The sequence below is a fragment of the Coregonus lavaretus genome, assembly GCF_964263955.1.
Source record: "Coregonus lavaretus genome assembly, chromosome: 28".
Taxonomy (NCBI): domain Eukaryota; kingdom Metazoa; phylum Chordata; class Actinopteri; order Salmoniformes; family Salmonidae; genus Coregonus; species Coregonus lavaretus.
Window position 1 is genome coordinate 6,914,691 of NC_140015.1, and position 16,074 is coordinate 6,930,764.

Genomic DNA, 16,074 nt, shown 5'->3' on the forward strand with positions numbered 1-16,074 from the left:
AAATATAAAAGAGAAAGCGTATGTGTTGGAACACGGTAACCGCTTCTTTTTATAACAACAAAATAAAAAAAATACCCCAACCACAAAGACGCATGGTCAGCAAGACACACAGTCAAATTATGAAAACATAAGTATCCTAAACATCATTATAGTGTGCTTTTATCAAGTTCATCAAGTGTGCTTGGTAAATAGTGAAGATCTGAACAAAAGCAAAAATGGCATTATAATGAATAGAAGTATCTATAAGACAGCAGTAAAAAAGTAGTCAATTATTGTCAGTGCTTGCTGTTCCTTACAAACTTGTTCCAAATGTCGGATACCATGGCGAATTTGTCTGTTTTCCAGGCGTCACGTTCTAGTTTCTTTGTCATCAAAATGGAGGTAACGCATGATCTCTCTGAAGCGATCCCGTGACATGCTTTCTCCAAAGAAAGGTATCCCATACATTTTGTGTGATAATCGGCCCGTAGCATTGGGTCCCATGTTTCATACGCACAAAAAGCTTATTTCTCTCCAATTTTGTGCACACATTTGTTTACATCCCTGTTAGTGAGCATTTATCCTTTGCCAAGATAATCCATCCACCTGACGGGTGTGGCATATTAAGAAGCTGATTAAACAGCATGATCATTACACAGGTGCACCTTGTGCTGGGGACAATAAAAGGCCACTGTAAAATGTGCAGTTTTGTCATACAACACAATGTCTCAAGTTTTGAGGGAGCAATTGGCATGCTGACTGCAGGAATGTCCGCCAGAGCTGTTGCCAGAGAATTGAATGTTCATTTCTCTACCATAAGCCGCCTCCAACGTCGTTTTAGAGAATTTGGCAGTACGTCCAACTGGCCTCACAACTGCAGATCACGTGTAACCACGCCAGCCCAGGACCTCCAAATCCAGCTTCTTCACCTGCGAATCGTCTGAGACCAGCCGCCCGGACAGCTGATGAAACTGAGTAGTATATTTTTTTGTAATAAAGCTCTTTTGTTGGGAAAAACTCATTCTGATTCGCAGGGCCTGGCTCCCCAATGGGTGGGTCTGGCTCCCAAGTGGGTGGGTCTATGTCCTCCCAGGCCTACCCATGGCTGCGACCCTGCTCAGTCATGGGAAATCCATAGATAGGGCCTAATGAATTTATTTCAATTGACTGATTTCCTTATATGACCTGTAATTCAGTAAAATCGTTGAAGTTGTTGCGTTTATATTTTTCTTCAATATAGTTTAGGTTCAGTTTCGAGGCAATTATCGGGGTGATTATCAACTGGGCACGGCACTTTCAAATGTCGGGAGAAGGAGCTGAGCAAGACCTACCTTCTGGAGAAGGAGGGGCAATAGGGGAAAACCATTTTAAAAAATGACATGCCCTCTTAAAACTGATTATAACTTCAGTTCTGTTTGTGATATTAAGATTCTAACAACAACAGTCTGTTATGACTTAACAAATGGCAGAGTAATATTTTTTTTTAAATTCATGACCAGTCCAAATTACTGCTTTAGTGGTTCTAGTGTTAAAATGGCAAAAAAAAGCCTCCATCCCATGGCACATTTTATAGAATGGCAGGAAATAAGCTTTAAACCTGCAAAATGTTTTCTCCGCCAACAAGATGGGTTTGAATAGTGCTTGTACCCATAGAAATATATACATGGTGCGGGATGTTCCCCAATGCTGGAAGTAGGGCCTGAGTGAAAACGTTTGGGAACCCATGCTATACTTAATACCTCGCTTATACCTAATGCTAATACCTGACAAGCAGAGACATGTCCTAGGTTTCACAGAATAGTGCTGTTTGTTTAGTCTACACCCTCTCGAGATATAATCTAATACATGTAACTCTCCTGATCAGGCAAAGCATACACCTGTCAGGAGTGTAAAGACAGCACACATCCTTCCACGCCCCCTGAACACAAAGGCGAAAGGACAGAGAGGCTTGTCAATGTCAAGAGTGTTTTGAATCTATCCTGATCGCTTTCGCTCTGGGTGGATTTCAATGCCTCGTCACAATCCCTCTTTCAAAATGAAGCTCAGATGTCAACGAACAGAGACTGTTATTGCTTTTTACCTGTCTACTCACCTAGTGGACTCGGGTTGCAGACACACACACACTCCTTTCAGTCTGCCTGTCAGGGAGGGAACTCTTAGGTGGGATGCACTAGGATTTCCTCACCACACGTATATAGTATACTCTGTGGACCGCTGAGGAATGAGGTGGCCTGGTTTCTTTATATAACCCCACGCTGGCCGTATTGTTTGTCTTGCTGCACAGCTGGAAACACTTTGTGAAGGGAGCAATCTAGGTCATGACTGTCTCTTCGTGTTTGATAAACGTTGTGTTGTTATGACTTGGGGGCGGGGGGGAGGACAATACAGCAGTCAACAGAGACAGGTGTCTGTCTGATTGATGATTGATCTGTCATAACTAACTCTGCTTGTTTTGTTTCTCTCTCTCTCTCCCTTTTTTTTCTCTCTCTCTCTCTCTCTCTCTCTCTCTCTCTCTCTCTCTCTCTCTCTCTCTCTGTCTCTCTCTCTCTGTCTCTCTCTCTCTCTCTCTCTCTGTCTCTCTCTCTCTGTCTCTCTCTCTGTCTCTCTCTCTCTCTCTCTCTTCTCTCTCTCTCTCAGTGTATGCGTCAGTCAGCCTCTACCTGCTCCCCCAGCGGCCTGCCACCCTGATCCTGTATGATGACGTAGTCCAGGTTCTGCTGGGATCCCCAGGTGAGTGTCTACATACATACCTACCTGTACCTGCCTGGTCCTGGATGGCTCAGTTGGTAGAGCATGGCTCTTGCAGCACCGGGATTGTGGGTTTGTTTCCCGGCCCCCCCATACGTGAAATGGATTTATGCATGCATGTCTGTAAGTCACTTTGAATAAAAGCGTCTTCTAAATGGCATATATAAAATATATACCTATACCTTCTCCAAACTATACTTACCGTCCTCTTTTACACATCTCTCCTCTTCCTCCAAACACAAATCTCCATGACAAAATGTCTGGCTTGTGGCTTTTCAACCCTTCTCCACGTGACCTTAGATGGACAAAATCAACATGCGTGCGATGGCGCACGCAGACGCACGCGCGTGCCCGGTCTAGTCAGCATGTAAGTGGCAGAACAAATGGAGCGTGCTGTCCTCTGCAATGCAAGCCTGTCTGTATTCAAAGCCAATGACATCACTAATACATCACCTGGCCGCCACACTACAGCAAAAGAGAAACAGGCTTTTATTGCCAAATCAGCTAATCACATGTCTTAGTAGTGTGCGTGTGCGTGTTCGTGTGCGCGTGCGAGCGGATGGTGTGTGGGTGCGTGGGTTCATGCTTTTGTGTGTGTGTGTTTATTGCCCGAGCGATAATCGAACAGATCAGATAAAATACACTCGTAACTTTCCACATTGTTGATAGTGCCAATAAACCAGCAGCACAGAAGATATAGCATCCAAATTAAATTGACCTAGATACAGCACTCTATCTGCCTCAAGGCATTTCTAGGCAAACCAAACAGGCTATAAATGTCTTCCTGAATTTACGCCTGTTTAGGAATGGGCTGGGTGCATGCTTTGTTAATCTCTAAGAAATAAATTAAAGAAAGACTTATATATTCACCAGTAGTTGTTCCATATGATTTTAATAATTGCTTTCACAGCAGCAGGAGCAGTGCATATTATTGTTGTGTTGTTATAGCCCACATTATGGGACGTGATAAATTGTGATAAACGTGATAGATAAGTTCCTGTTTAATGATACCCTCTGAGTGTGAAAATCTAATTCAAGCATATTTATTTTATAAACCCGTTTTTACATCAGCAGTTGTCACAAAGTGCTTTACGGATACCTAGCCTAAAAAGAGCAAGCAATGCAGAGCCAGATGCACAGTGGCTAGGAAAACAATCATAACCTGCAGTTGGGGGTTTGGGGTGTGTGTTTCGGGGAATGCTGGGTAAGAAAATTATGTTCTATCTTTTAACTCTCTATTCCTCTTAAATATACAGTATGAGGTGTTAGCAATAGGCACAGTGTACACCTCCCTGTCTTCTCACCCTCCTTCTTCCTCACTATATCATTCCCTTCGTCTCTGTCAGTTTCTCTGCTTACGCTGCCAGTACAGTGCTGTACGTGGTGCCACAGCCAAGTGAATTAAATATATAATCATGGCGTCATCCCTCAACGTCCCATCACCTGTCCAGTCCAATGAGTGAGCCAGAATGATGTAATCCACTCCAACCAAGGCCCCTTAGGAAATCTGTACATGTGACATGCTCACACTTTCTCTGTAGCTCTTGCTCTCTCAATTTCTCTCTCTTCCTTTCTCTCTCGCTCTCTCTCTCTGACACACACATCACACATTCTCTTTACCAGTGGTGGGAAAAGTACCCAATTGTCGTACTTGAGTAAAAGTAAAGATACCTTAATAGAAAATGACTCAAGTAAAAGTGAAAGTCACCCAGTAAAGTACTACTTGAGTAAGTATTTGGTTTTAAATATACTTAACTATCAAAAGTAAATGTAATTGCAAAAATGTACTTAAGTATCAAAAGTTAAAGTACAAGTATAAATCATTTCAAATTGCTTATATTAAGCAAACCAGATGGCAAAATTGTCTTGTTTTTATAATTTACGGATAGCCAGGGGCACACTACAACATGCAGACATCATTTACAAACAAAGCATTTGTGTTTAGTGAGTCCTCCAGATCAGAGGCAGTAGGATGACCAGGGATGTTCTCTTGATAAGTGCGTGAATTGGACCATTTTCCTATCCTGCTAAGCATTCAAAAAGTTAAAAGTACATTATTTTCTTTAGGAATGTAGTGGAGTAAAAGTAAAAGTTGTCAAAAATATAAATAGTAAGTACAGATACCCCCAAAAATACACCACTGCTCTTTTCTGTCTATCAACTGAATCTCCATACCTCCTCCCTCTCTCTCTCTCTCGCTCTCTCTCTCTCTCTCTCTCTCTCTCTCTCTCTCTCTCTCTCTCTCTCTCTCTATCTCTCTCTCTCTCTCTCTCTCTCTCTCTCTGTCTCTCTCTCTCTCTCTCTCTCTCTCTCTCTCTCTCTCTCTCTCTCTCTTCTCTCCCCCCCCCCCCTCTCTGAACTGTCAAGCCCAGGGCCCCAGATGCAGCGGTTTTCCCATATCTCCTTAACGATCCCAGAATCTGGGACTGATGTGACTGTATGTGTGCGTGACAGGATGAGAGGCATTTATAATTATGCGCCGCAGACAGGTTTGCTCTCTTCCTCTGCTCTTCCCTCTGTCAAGAGGGCCTTTCATGCTGTAATTGCTTACATATTACTCCACCCCCATGTAGTGTTTTAGTGTTGCCGATTTATATGGCAAGGAGATGCTTCCTTTACTTGTTCAATTGATTTGGGTCTACCTTAGGTAGTTGTATGTACAACTGTTGTACAAACTTACCCCACCAGACATGCCACCAGAGGTCTTTTCACAGTCCCCAAATTCAGAACAAATTCAAGAAAGCGTACAGTATTATATAGAGACATTATTGCATGGAACTCCCTGCTATCTCATATTGCTCAAATGAACAACAAACCTGGTAAAAAACAACAACTGATAAAGCAACACCTCATGGCACAACGCCTAAAAAAAGTGTTGAGAAAAACAACAAAAAAAGTGTTGAGAAAAAAAGAGCAGAAGTAAAATAAATTAACAGTAGGGAGGCTATATACACGGGGGTACCGGTGCTTAGTCAATGTGCGGGGGCACCGGCTAGTTGAGGTAATATGTGGGTAGAGTTAAAGTGACTATGCATAAATAATAAACAGAGTAGCAGCAGCGTAAAAAGATGGGGGGGGGGGGGGGGGGGGGGGGGGGGGGGGGGGGGGGGGGCAGTGCAAATAGTCCGGGTAGCCATGATTAGCTGTTCAGGAGTCTTATGGCTTGGGGGTAGAAGCTGTTGAGAAGCCTTTTGGACCTAGACTTGGCGCTCCGGTACCGCTTGCCGTGCGGTAGCGGAGAGAACAGTCTATGACTAGGGTGGCTGGAGTCTTTTACAATTTTGAGGGCCTTCCTCTGACACCGCCTGGTATAGAGGTCCTGGATGGCAGGAAGCTTGTCCCCAGTGATGTACTGGGCCGTACGCACTACCCTCTGTAGTGCCTTGTGGTTGGAGGCCGAGCAGTTGCCATACCAGGCGGTGATGCACCCAGTCAGGATGCTCTTGATGGTGCAGCTGTATAACTTTTTGAGGATCTGAGGACCCATGCAAAATCTTTTCAGTCTCCTGAGGGTGAATAGGCTTTGTCGTGCCCTCTTCACGACTGTCTTGGTGTGTTTGGACCATGATAGTTTGTTGGTGATGTGGACACCAAGGAACTTGAAGCTCTCAACCTGTTCCACTACAGCCCCGTCGATGAGAATGGGGGCGTGCTCAGTCCTCTTTTTTTTCCTGTAGTCCACAATCATCTCCTTTTGTCTTGGTCACGTTGAGGGAGAGGTTGTTATCCTGGCACCACACGGCCAGGTCTCTGACCTCCTCCCTATAGGCTGTCTCATCGTTGTCAGTGATCAGGCCTACCACTGTTGTGTTGTCGGCAAACTTAATGATGGTGTTGGAGTCGTGCCTGGCCATGCAGTCATGGGTGAACAGGGAATACAGGAGGGGACTGAGCACGCACCCCTGAGGGGCCCCCGTGTTGAGGATCAGTGTGGCAGATGTGTTGTTACCTACCCTTACCACCTGGGGGCGGCCCGTCAGGAAGTCCAGGATCCATTTGCAGAGGGAGGTGTTTAGTCCCAGGATCCTTGGTTTAGTGATGAGCTTTGAGGGCACTATGGTGTTGAATGCTGAGCTGTAGTCAATGAATAGCATTCTCATGTAGGTGTTCCTCTTGTCCAGGTGGGAAAGGGCAGTGTGGAGTGCAATAGAGAGTGCATCATCTGTGGATCTGTTGGGGCGGTATGCAAATTGGGGTGGGTCTAGGGTTTCTGGGATAATGGTGTTGATGTGAGCCATGACCAGCCTTTCAAAGCACTTTATGGCTACAGACATCAGTGCTACGGGTCGGTAGTCATTTAGGCAGGTTATCTTAGTGTCCTTGGGCACGGAAACTATGGTGGTCTGCTTGAAACATGTTGGTATTACAGACTCAGTCAGGGACATGTTGAAAATGTCAGTGAAGACACTTGCCAGTTGGTCAGCACATGCTCGGAGTACACGTCCTGGTAATCCGTCTTACTCATATCGGCTATGGAGAGCGTGATCACATAGTCATCCGGGACAGCTGGTGCTCTCATGCATGCTTCAGTGTTGCTTGCCTCGAAGCGAGCATAGAAGTGGTTTAGCTCGTCTGGTAGGCTTGTGTCACTGGGCAGCTCGCGGCTGTGCTTCCCTTTGTAGTCTGTAATCGTTTTCAAGCCCTGCCACATCTGACGAGCGTCAGAGCCGGTGTAGTACGATTCAGTCTTAGTCCTGTATTGACTCTTTGCCTGTTTGATGGATCGTCGGAGGGCATAGCGGGATTTCTTATAAGCGTCCGGGTTAGAGTCCCGCTCCTTGAAAGTGGCATCTCTACCCTTTAGCTCAGTGCGGATGTTTCCTGTAATCCATGGCTTCTGGTTGGGGTATGTACGTACAGTCACTGTGGGGACGACGTCATCGATGCACTTATTGATGAAGCCAGTGACTGATGTGGTGTACTCCTCAATGCTATCTGAAGAATCCCAGAACATGTTCCAGTCTGTGCTAGCAAAACAGTCCTGTAGCTTAGCATCTGTGTCATCTGACCACCTTTTTATTAACCGAGTCACTGGTGCTTCCTGCTTTAGTTTTTGCTTATAAGCAGGAATCAGGAGGATAGAGTTATGGTCAGATTTGCCAAATGGAGGGCAAGGGAGAGCTTTGTATGCATCTCTGTGTGTGGAGTAAAGGTGGTCTAGAGTTTTTTTTCCTCTGGTTGTACATTTAACATGCTGGTAGAAATTAGGTAGAACTGATTTAAGTTTCCCTGCATTAAAGTCCCCGGCCACTAGGAGCGCTGCCTCTGGATGAGCGTTTTCCTATTTACTTATGGCCTTATACAGCTCATTGAGTGCAATCTTAATGCCATCATTGGTTTGTGGTGGTAAATAGACAGCTATGAAAAATATAGATGAAAACTCTCTTGGTAAATAGTGTGGTCTACAGCTTATCATAAGATACTCTACCTCAGGCGAGCAAAACCTCAAGACTTCCTTAGTATATGTCTCGTTGGTAGGATAACCATAATCTTAGGTCAGCTAATTTATTTTCAAATGATTGAACATTAGCTAATAGGATTGATGGGAGAGGCAGTTTACTCGCTCTTTTTCCTTACAAGGCACCCTGACCTACGTATGTATTGATATGTAGGCTATGTCTGCCATTTTTACATGTATGTAGTTCTGTCCTTGAGCTGTTCTTGTCTATTAATGTTCTGTATTATGTCATGTTTCATGTCTTGTGTGGACCCCAGGAAGAGTAGCTGATGCTTTCGCAAAAGCTAATGTGGATCCTAATAAAATATCACAAATACTTAACCAGCTCCAATGACTAGCTACCCCTGTGTTCTTAGTTAGTTAGTCAGGTTTGAATAGTACTTAATTGAGTCAGGATGAGATACAGTTATACAACTCTTTTAACATCTAGAGCATCTGGCAACTTTTATAGAGGATGTGGTCATTTTGCTGACACACACTCTCTCTCACACACACTCTCACACACACACGCACACTCTCTCTCTCACACACACTCTCTCTCTCACACACACACACACACACTCTCTCTCACACACACACACTCTCTCGCACACACTCTCTCTCTCACACACACTCTCCCACTCTCTCTCAATGCCTCCAGGGTATTCTCGCTCAGTCGGTTAAGACACACACACGTACTCACACACACTCCCTCTCTCACACACACTCTCTCTCTCACACACACACACTATCCCACTCTCTCGCGCTCTCTCTCAATGCCTCCAGGGTATTCTCGCTCAGTCGGTTAAGCGAGGAGCAGTTTAGCACGTTTTCTCTGCTGTATCTCTAAGCGGTAGAGACGAGTCTCTCAGGAGGACTAAGCACGGTAGTGTATCACGACGAGGGCCTTAGTAACAGGGAGAAGAAAGACAGTAGATCCTTGTGCTGATGGATAGGAACTGATGAGAGGCCATCTGAAAGTGCAGCGCTCAGTGCTGAGGCTGGTCACCGTGGAGACAACCGGTGGCAGGAAACTAAAGTGTTTTGGAGAGATGGAGGAGTACCAATGAAGGGGGAGAGGAGAGGAGGGTGCTTTTCAAGCTGTGTTTGACAAAACCCAAAATGCTGTGTTTGGTAGAGTGGGACTGTCAGTGTGGCTGTGTACTTGAAAGCATGCAGCACATGATTGGTGTAATTAAGCTGTGTAATCACAAGGTATGTTAGCTATTTAGTCAACATTGTAGCCTATTTGAGTGTTAGTCCAGTCTGTGTTATTGTCATTATGGTTGAACTAAAACTGAAACATCATTGCACAAGTAGTAGCAGCTACTGTATATCATTCAAGGACAGCCTGCAATGAAGGCATCATTGTACAACCTTGATCTTTTTATCTCTTTCGTTACATTGTTTTAAAGATGATTCAATATACTTAACACTCCTTCTATCTTTGCCCATAAAGCCTACATTTCTCTTCCTAGCAGAATCACCCCATTGTGATGTGAGTTCAGAACAGCGCTACTGAAATAGGCCAAGGTTGAATTGACTCCCCTATATGTTGTGTTGCATAGAGTGTGTTAAGTCTCTTGGCTCAGACATCATAATAATGCATTACTGGGGATGAAGCAGTGTTGCTGTGAATGACTGGGTAGACCGCTGTAGCTTTACACACAGTTCACTTTTGGAGGCCAGTTTCAATAACTTTTGCCAAATGGATTGAAGCCATTCACACAATTAATTTGAGCAGCACGGGATGCTAAGTTATCCCCTCGACAGTCCTTTGGTGGAGGCATATTCAGGCTCTGAAGGTACTGTGCTATGAGGGGTTGTTAGCCAGTCAAAGGCCCTAGAAGTATGTCTCAACCTTTACTCATCTGGTTGTGTGTCTTATCTGTGTGCTTCATGATAGAGACCATAGCAGGGATATCGATACGGCTATTTCTCAGCTATGGCATTGAGCCTGATTTGTCCACATCTACAGAAAAACCTCTAGGGAAGTCAATTGGTTGTCTCAGAAAATGGGTAAACACATAGTGTCAGCAGTAAGTGGCTGTAACCTAGCTAGCACAAATCATGCTGTGATTCAATCAATCACTGCTCCCCAGCTGCACTTCTAACTCAAATGTCAAGCCTTTACGACACACACACATAACATTATGTAAATGTCAACAGCCTCCGCGTCTGGCATATGCTGCTCTGCAGTGGCTACGCTCGGTCGTCACGCTTTCCCATCATGCCTCTCTCCATATGCTCTGCCCCCTCCATTGTTTCTGTCCTTGCTCTGTGATGTTGTACTGAACACCTGGGCCTTGTCCGTTGGTATGGAAATGAGGGAACAAAGGGTACAGAGCGTTCTCAGAAATCCCACTTGTCCTATCTCATCCTGCTGTCTCGACGCCAAGCCATGTCGCAGCATCAAGCCTTTTTATATGTTGATTAGTGCTGTGGCGTATAGCACAATTATTCAGCAGCACCCATTTAGTATGAAGCCCTATCTTTTGAGTCTGGATGAGGTAGGGGCATACATTTTAGTGTGCATGGAACATTTCTGGGATCTTTTATTTCAGCTCATGAAACATGGGACCAACACTTTACATGTTGCGTTTATATGTTTGTTCAGTATATATATATATACTTTTTTTTTAAGGGGGGGGGGTCAATTTAAACCAACCCACCCTAATAGAAGATGGTCCGGCCCTTCTGGTATTTGTCAGAACTGCCAGACCGCCATTCCGCCCATGCCATAGGAGCTTGGACACAGTGTGTCCAGCATGATCAAATACCTAGAGAGAGTGCCTCCAGACAGACACTGGAAAGCTGCCAAACCATCCCAGACCACAGGCACCTCTGCCTCCTCAGCCAGCCACCAAACTCTAAACTCAATGGGGTTAGCGTTAGCATGGGCTTTACAGCGCAACACACAAAGAGGCACTCCCCAGTCCTCACTCCTGTGTGTTTTCCAGTCTAGTTGACAGATGGCATGCTTCGGCTGAACTTTCACCCCCAGCCAACCCCTGGCTCTGGGCGGCATCAATAAGACGACGTCACATAATGCAGGGCACCGCCATTCATTTGTCACCTCTGATGGCGGTACCCCCTCAACGTCAAAAGCACTTATCCATCTAGAAAAGGTTCAGTTGTATGCCTGCGTCTTCTGTCTTCTATGCATGACCTTACTTTTGGTGAATGAATGAGTAGGGCTGTGGCAGTCACAAAATTTCGCCAGCCGGTGATTGTCAAGCAAATGCCTGTCGGTCTCACGGTAATTGACCGTTAATTAACATAAACACATTTAGCATCTCCTGGCTTCCACACATAGCCTACAAGGCACTTATGCAGACCTTTGGAACATCTACATTTAAAAAAGTCTAATAAATCCATTATTTATTTTAAACAGGTCTAAAGAAGCATGATATGAAGAAAATGTAGTCTATTTCAGAAGAACAGAATAGCATACTCTGAGTTGTCCCTATGTTAGGTTCTGATCTGGCTGTTGCCAAATGGCTGTGGCCTACACTAGTTCATTTAACAGACAAGATTTGCTTAGAATTCCGTGGCATTATTTATAATATTTTATAGTATGAAGAATACAATTGAACAAAGCTGAATAAAATAGAAAGGATATTTTCTCCAAACAATTTGAGGGAGTGTGCACATGTGGCTATTCTGTGTTGAGCGGTTAACAAAGAAATAGGTACTCCTATATGCTTAATTTAGAGTTATTAATGTAACTTTAGTTGTTCTACAAACGTTGGGCTATATGTTTTGATTTTTAATACATTGTAAGGCTGCATGATGTGACTCTAATGATGATTTGAAAAAAGTCGCTTGAAAGACATGAGCTCTGCTTTGTTTTTTTGCGCAGGCTGTACACAATTCACCAGTCTCTCGTTCACAATTTGACAAGCATTTCACGGTGGCATCCCCTTTGTGTGGCCATAATGCTCCCTAAAAAAATCCATGACATTTGCGGCCAAAGGCCGTTGTGCCCTTGGCCCGGAGTGCTGCGTGCTCCGAAGCACCTCTCACTCACATGGCTCTCCATCAGGTGATCGGGTCTTTCTCACAGGCTACAAGTGAAGACCGACACATCGGGGACGCAACTGCTCACGTCCTTATCCAATTCCGAGGTGCATATTGAAGATATTGGAAGAACTGTCCACACTTACTTTTCATCAGCCAACAAAATGAGTAGGCCTAACGAACAGCAAAATCACTAGCCTATGTCAATCTACTATCCCCATAGTACAAAAGTTGACATATTCTGTGTGAGAAATAAATATTCCAAACAGTCTTTTTTACGCAATGTGGCTGAAGCAACAGATCAGAGCGTTTAGCTTAAAATGTTGATAAACTATTAGGCTATTTCTTCACATTATAAGCGCAACAATGCGCACACGGCAGCAGTCTATAAGCACGGATGTTCCATTAGCGGGAAAACACCATTATCAAAATGTGATTATTCATGTAATGCTTTTGTTATAAAGGTGCATTTTTATGGTGAAAATGATCTTCACCAAACTTGAAACACACGCGCTGCTTATGTATGCCAGTTAGACTCTACACCCCATGTAAAGCGGATTAATGTGCTTCATTTTAAGAAGTTATTTGGCCACTTTTGTTGTGATACAAACCCTATCAAAACATATAGGCCTATGGGCTAGGCTACATGAGGTATGCGACTATGATTAGAAAAAGCCGCAAATAAAAAGGTATTGTCTCTTGCCTTATGCTGGGCATCATTCACAAGTGATAATATATAAATCACAAGTGATAGGCTAATATTGTCACCCATCAGACTATTCTTGATTTAATCTTGTCTTTACATATACTAAATAATATATGTGTGAAATTTGTTTTGATTTAGAATGGACCATTATCATGCACCTATCTCGAAACAGGAGCAGGGGAAATAACACATGTCATCTATGCACTTAAATAGCAAATGGAGGAACGCTTTTCCCTTGGTTCATTTTCATGCCATCCAGGTAGGCTATACTCCTGTTGTAAAGATAATAAATGTGCTTAATATTTGGAAAGTTGAGAAATAAATATAGTAGGCCTAGCCTATAGAAAGCTGATGGGTTCCTCCTCTTTTTAATAGAGGCCATCACTCTTTGACTGCTTTCATGACTTGTGACAGCCGGTGTGGCTGTAATACGGTCACCGCAACAGCTCTATGAATGAGTAATTACATTATATGGCCCAATGAAACTCCAACACGCTTTGTGAAATGGAGTGCAGTGCTTTAACTGATGAATGGCTGGGTGGAATGAATCAGTGTCCTATTTCCTCTGGGGGTCTCTTCTTAATCTCAACCAGGCTTTCAGTGGGGGGACATTTAGGTGATGGATGACCCATGTTCTCTCTTGGGACCCCCACTGCCACTCTCCCCCTGTGGACCCTGGCACCCCCCTTCCCCTCCTCTCAGAGCAGAACCCAAGGAGTGACCCAGTCTGCCTGCCTCTCAGGGCCATTGCAGAGTCCTTTTGAGGTTTGTTTGTGTGAGTCTTCATACTCCCTTCTCCTCAGTCCTCTTCTCTCTCTATCTTTCCTTTGTGCTAGAACTTCCTCCTCAGTCTGGCTGGGATCCTGCTCTGCTTAACAGACGGGCACTGTTCAGGGCTCCTTATGGGAAGATGACCCAGAGAGGACCCCCTGTACCAGCCAGTCAGCTCTGTGTTTTCTATAGCCATGTCCCTGTCCTGGGCTGCTGGCTTCAGTGAAGGAAGGGCAGCGGCTTGGCCCCTCAGATGGAGGGGGGGCTACGGAAAGGAGGGAGCAGAGAGGCAGGAAAGGAATGGTGGAGAATAAAAAGTTAAAGCACAGCTCTGAGGGGACATAGTCTGATAAGGAGTGGTCTGGCTTCTGTGAGGAATTCCACTCTTCACAGGACCATATAATTATACTGAACAAAAATATAAACACACCTGATAGGTGTGACATATCAAGAAACTGATTTAAACAGCATGATCATTACACAGGTGCACCTTGTGCTGGGGACAATAAAAGGCCACAGTTCCTGCATCGTCCAGTAATATCGCTGGTTTGTTTGTCTGTTCTTCACTTGAGCTGAGCTGAGTGACAGTTTGTTTGGGTGGTTAGGGGTATCTATTTAGGTTACTTATTTTATTGGCATTCACACTGATACTATATAGAGTGAAAATGATTATGCTTGGTTGAACATTTTGAACAGCATATTGCAAACATGATGAGTATTGCTATGTAATGTAAAGAATGGCTGCATAGAGGAAATTAAATAATAATAATAATAATAATAATAATATGCCATTTAGCAGACGCTTTTATCCAAAGCGACTTACAGTCGTGCGTGCATACATTTTTGTGTATGGGTGGTCCCGGGGATCGAACCCACTACCTTGGCGTTACAAGCGCTGTGCTCTACCAGCTGAGCTACAGAGGACCAAAGACATTACGATTAAACATTAGCCCTTGGCGGCTGCTCTTTTTGAGGTGGTTTCACATTCAAGCATGGGTTGTATCATGAGTATATTGTATATGGGTGAAAACAGTCATACATGCACAACTTAACCTAATTATTATGAAACATGCTGTTTCCAATCAGCTAATAAACTCTCCAGCATGTGACTGTCATCCCACCATGCGGTTCTGTGACCCTCTGTCAAAGTTCAATGCCTAGTGTTGGTGGAGAAGTAAATACAAAATATAGCTACGAGCAGCAATGAACGGGGTTCACAGGATGACAGAAAGGACACAAAAACATGTATGATAACAAAGCAAGCACTCTATCATGTAGGAACTATCTTCCTTTATGTACAATCAGTGAAATCAAAATGATGACGCAAGTGAAGTTTAGTCTAGTGCTGTAGGTCTGAATGCAGCAGGTAATCATTCTTAGTCATTACTTAATGTATTGAGTTTATATACTGATTCTGGGGTCAATTTGCCTAATGGGTGATGTTACATTTTGGCAATGAGGCCCTTTATCTACTTCCACAGAGTCAGATGAACTCGTAGATACCATTTTAATGTTTTTAAGTTAGAGGTAGTTGCGCTAACGGCTGGAAGTCTATGGGTATCTGCTAGCATATACCCATAGACTTCGGGTATCTTGTAGCATAGGTAGGAATCTATGGTATCTTGTAGTGAAGGTAAGAAACAACATCTCCACTTCGCTGATCCTCAACACTGGGGCCCCACAAGGGTGCGTGCTCAGCCCCCTCCTGTACTCCCTGTTCACCCATGACTGCGTGGCCAAGCACGCCTCCAACTCAATCATCAAGTTTTCAGACGACACAACAGTAGTAGGCTTGATTACCAACAATGACGAGACCGCCTACAGGGAGGAGGTGAGGGCTCTGGGAGTGTGGTGCCAGGAAAATAACCTCTCACTCAACGTCAAAAAAACAAAGGAGATGATTGTGGACTTCAGGAAACACCCCCCTATCCACATCGATGGGACAGCAGTGGAGAAGGTGAAAGCTTCAAGTTCCTTGGTGTACACATCACCGACAAACTGAAATGGTCCACCCACGCAGACAGTGTGGTGAAGAAGGCGCAACAGAGCCTCTTCAACCTCAGGAGGCTGAAGAAATTTGGCTTGGCACCTAAAACCCTCACAAACTTGTACAGATGCACAATTGAGAGTATCCTGTCGGGCTGTATCACCACCTGGTACGGCAACTGCACCGCCCGCAACCGCAGGGCTCTCCAGAGGGTGGAGCGGTCTGCCGAACGCATTATCGGGGGCAAACTACACGCCCTCCAAGACACCTACAGCACCCGATGTCACAGGAAGGCCAAAAAGATCATCAAGGACATCAACCACCCAAGCCACTGCCTGTTCACCCCGCTATCATCCAGAAGGCGAGGTCAGTACAGGTGCATCAAAGCTGGGACAGAGAGAATGAAAAACAGCTTCTATCTCAAGG

General features: G+C 44.5%; 1 protein-coding gene across 1 annotated transcript in view; it reads left to right on the plus strand.

Moving 5' to 3' along the window:
* Positions 1-16,074, plus strand: part of LOC311103566 (protein FAM171A2-like) — a gene marked incomplete at both ends in the record, with an annotated part of 65,799 nt that overhangs the window by 28,163 nt on the left and 21,562 nt on the right. Inside the window, one exon of the mRNA XM_084145154.1 lies at positions 2,617-2,709. Within this exon, the coding sequence (XP_084001280.1) occupies positions 2,617-2,709 (93 nt within the window). The remainder of the gene's footprint in view (positions 1-2,616; positions 2,710-16,074) is intronic.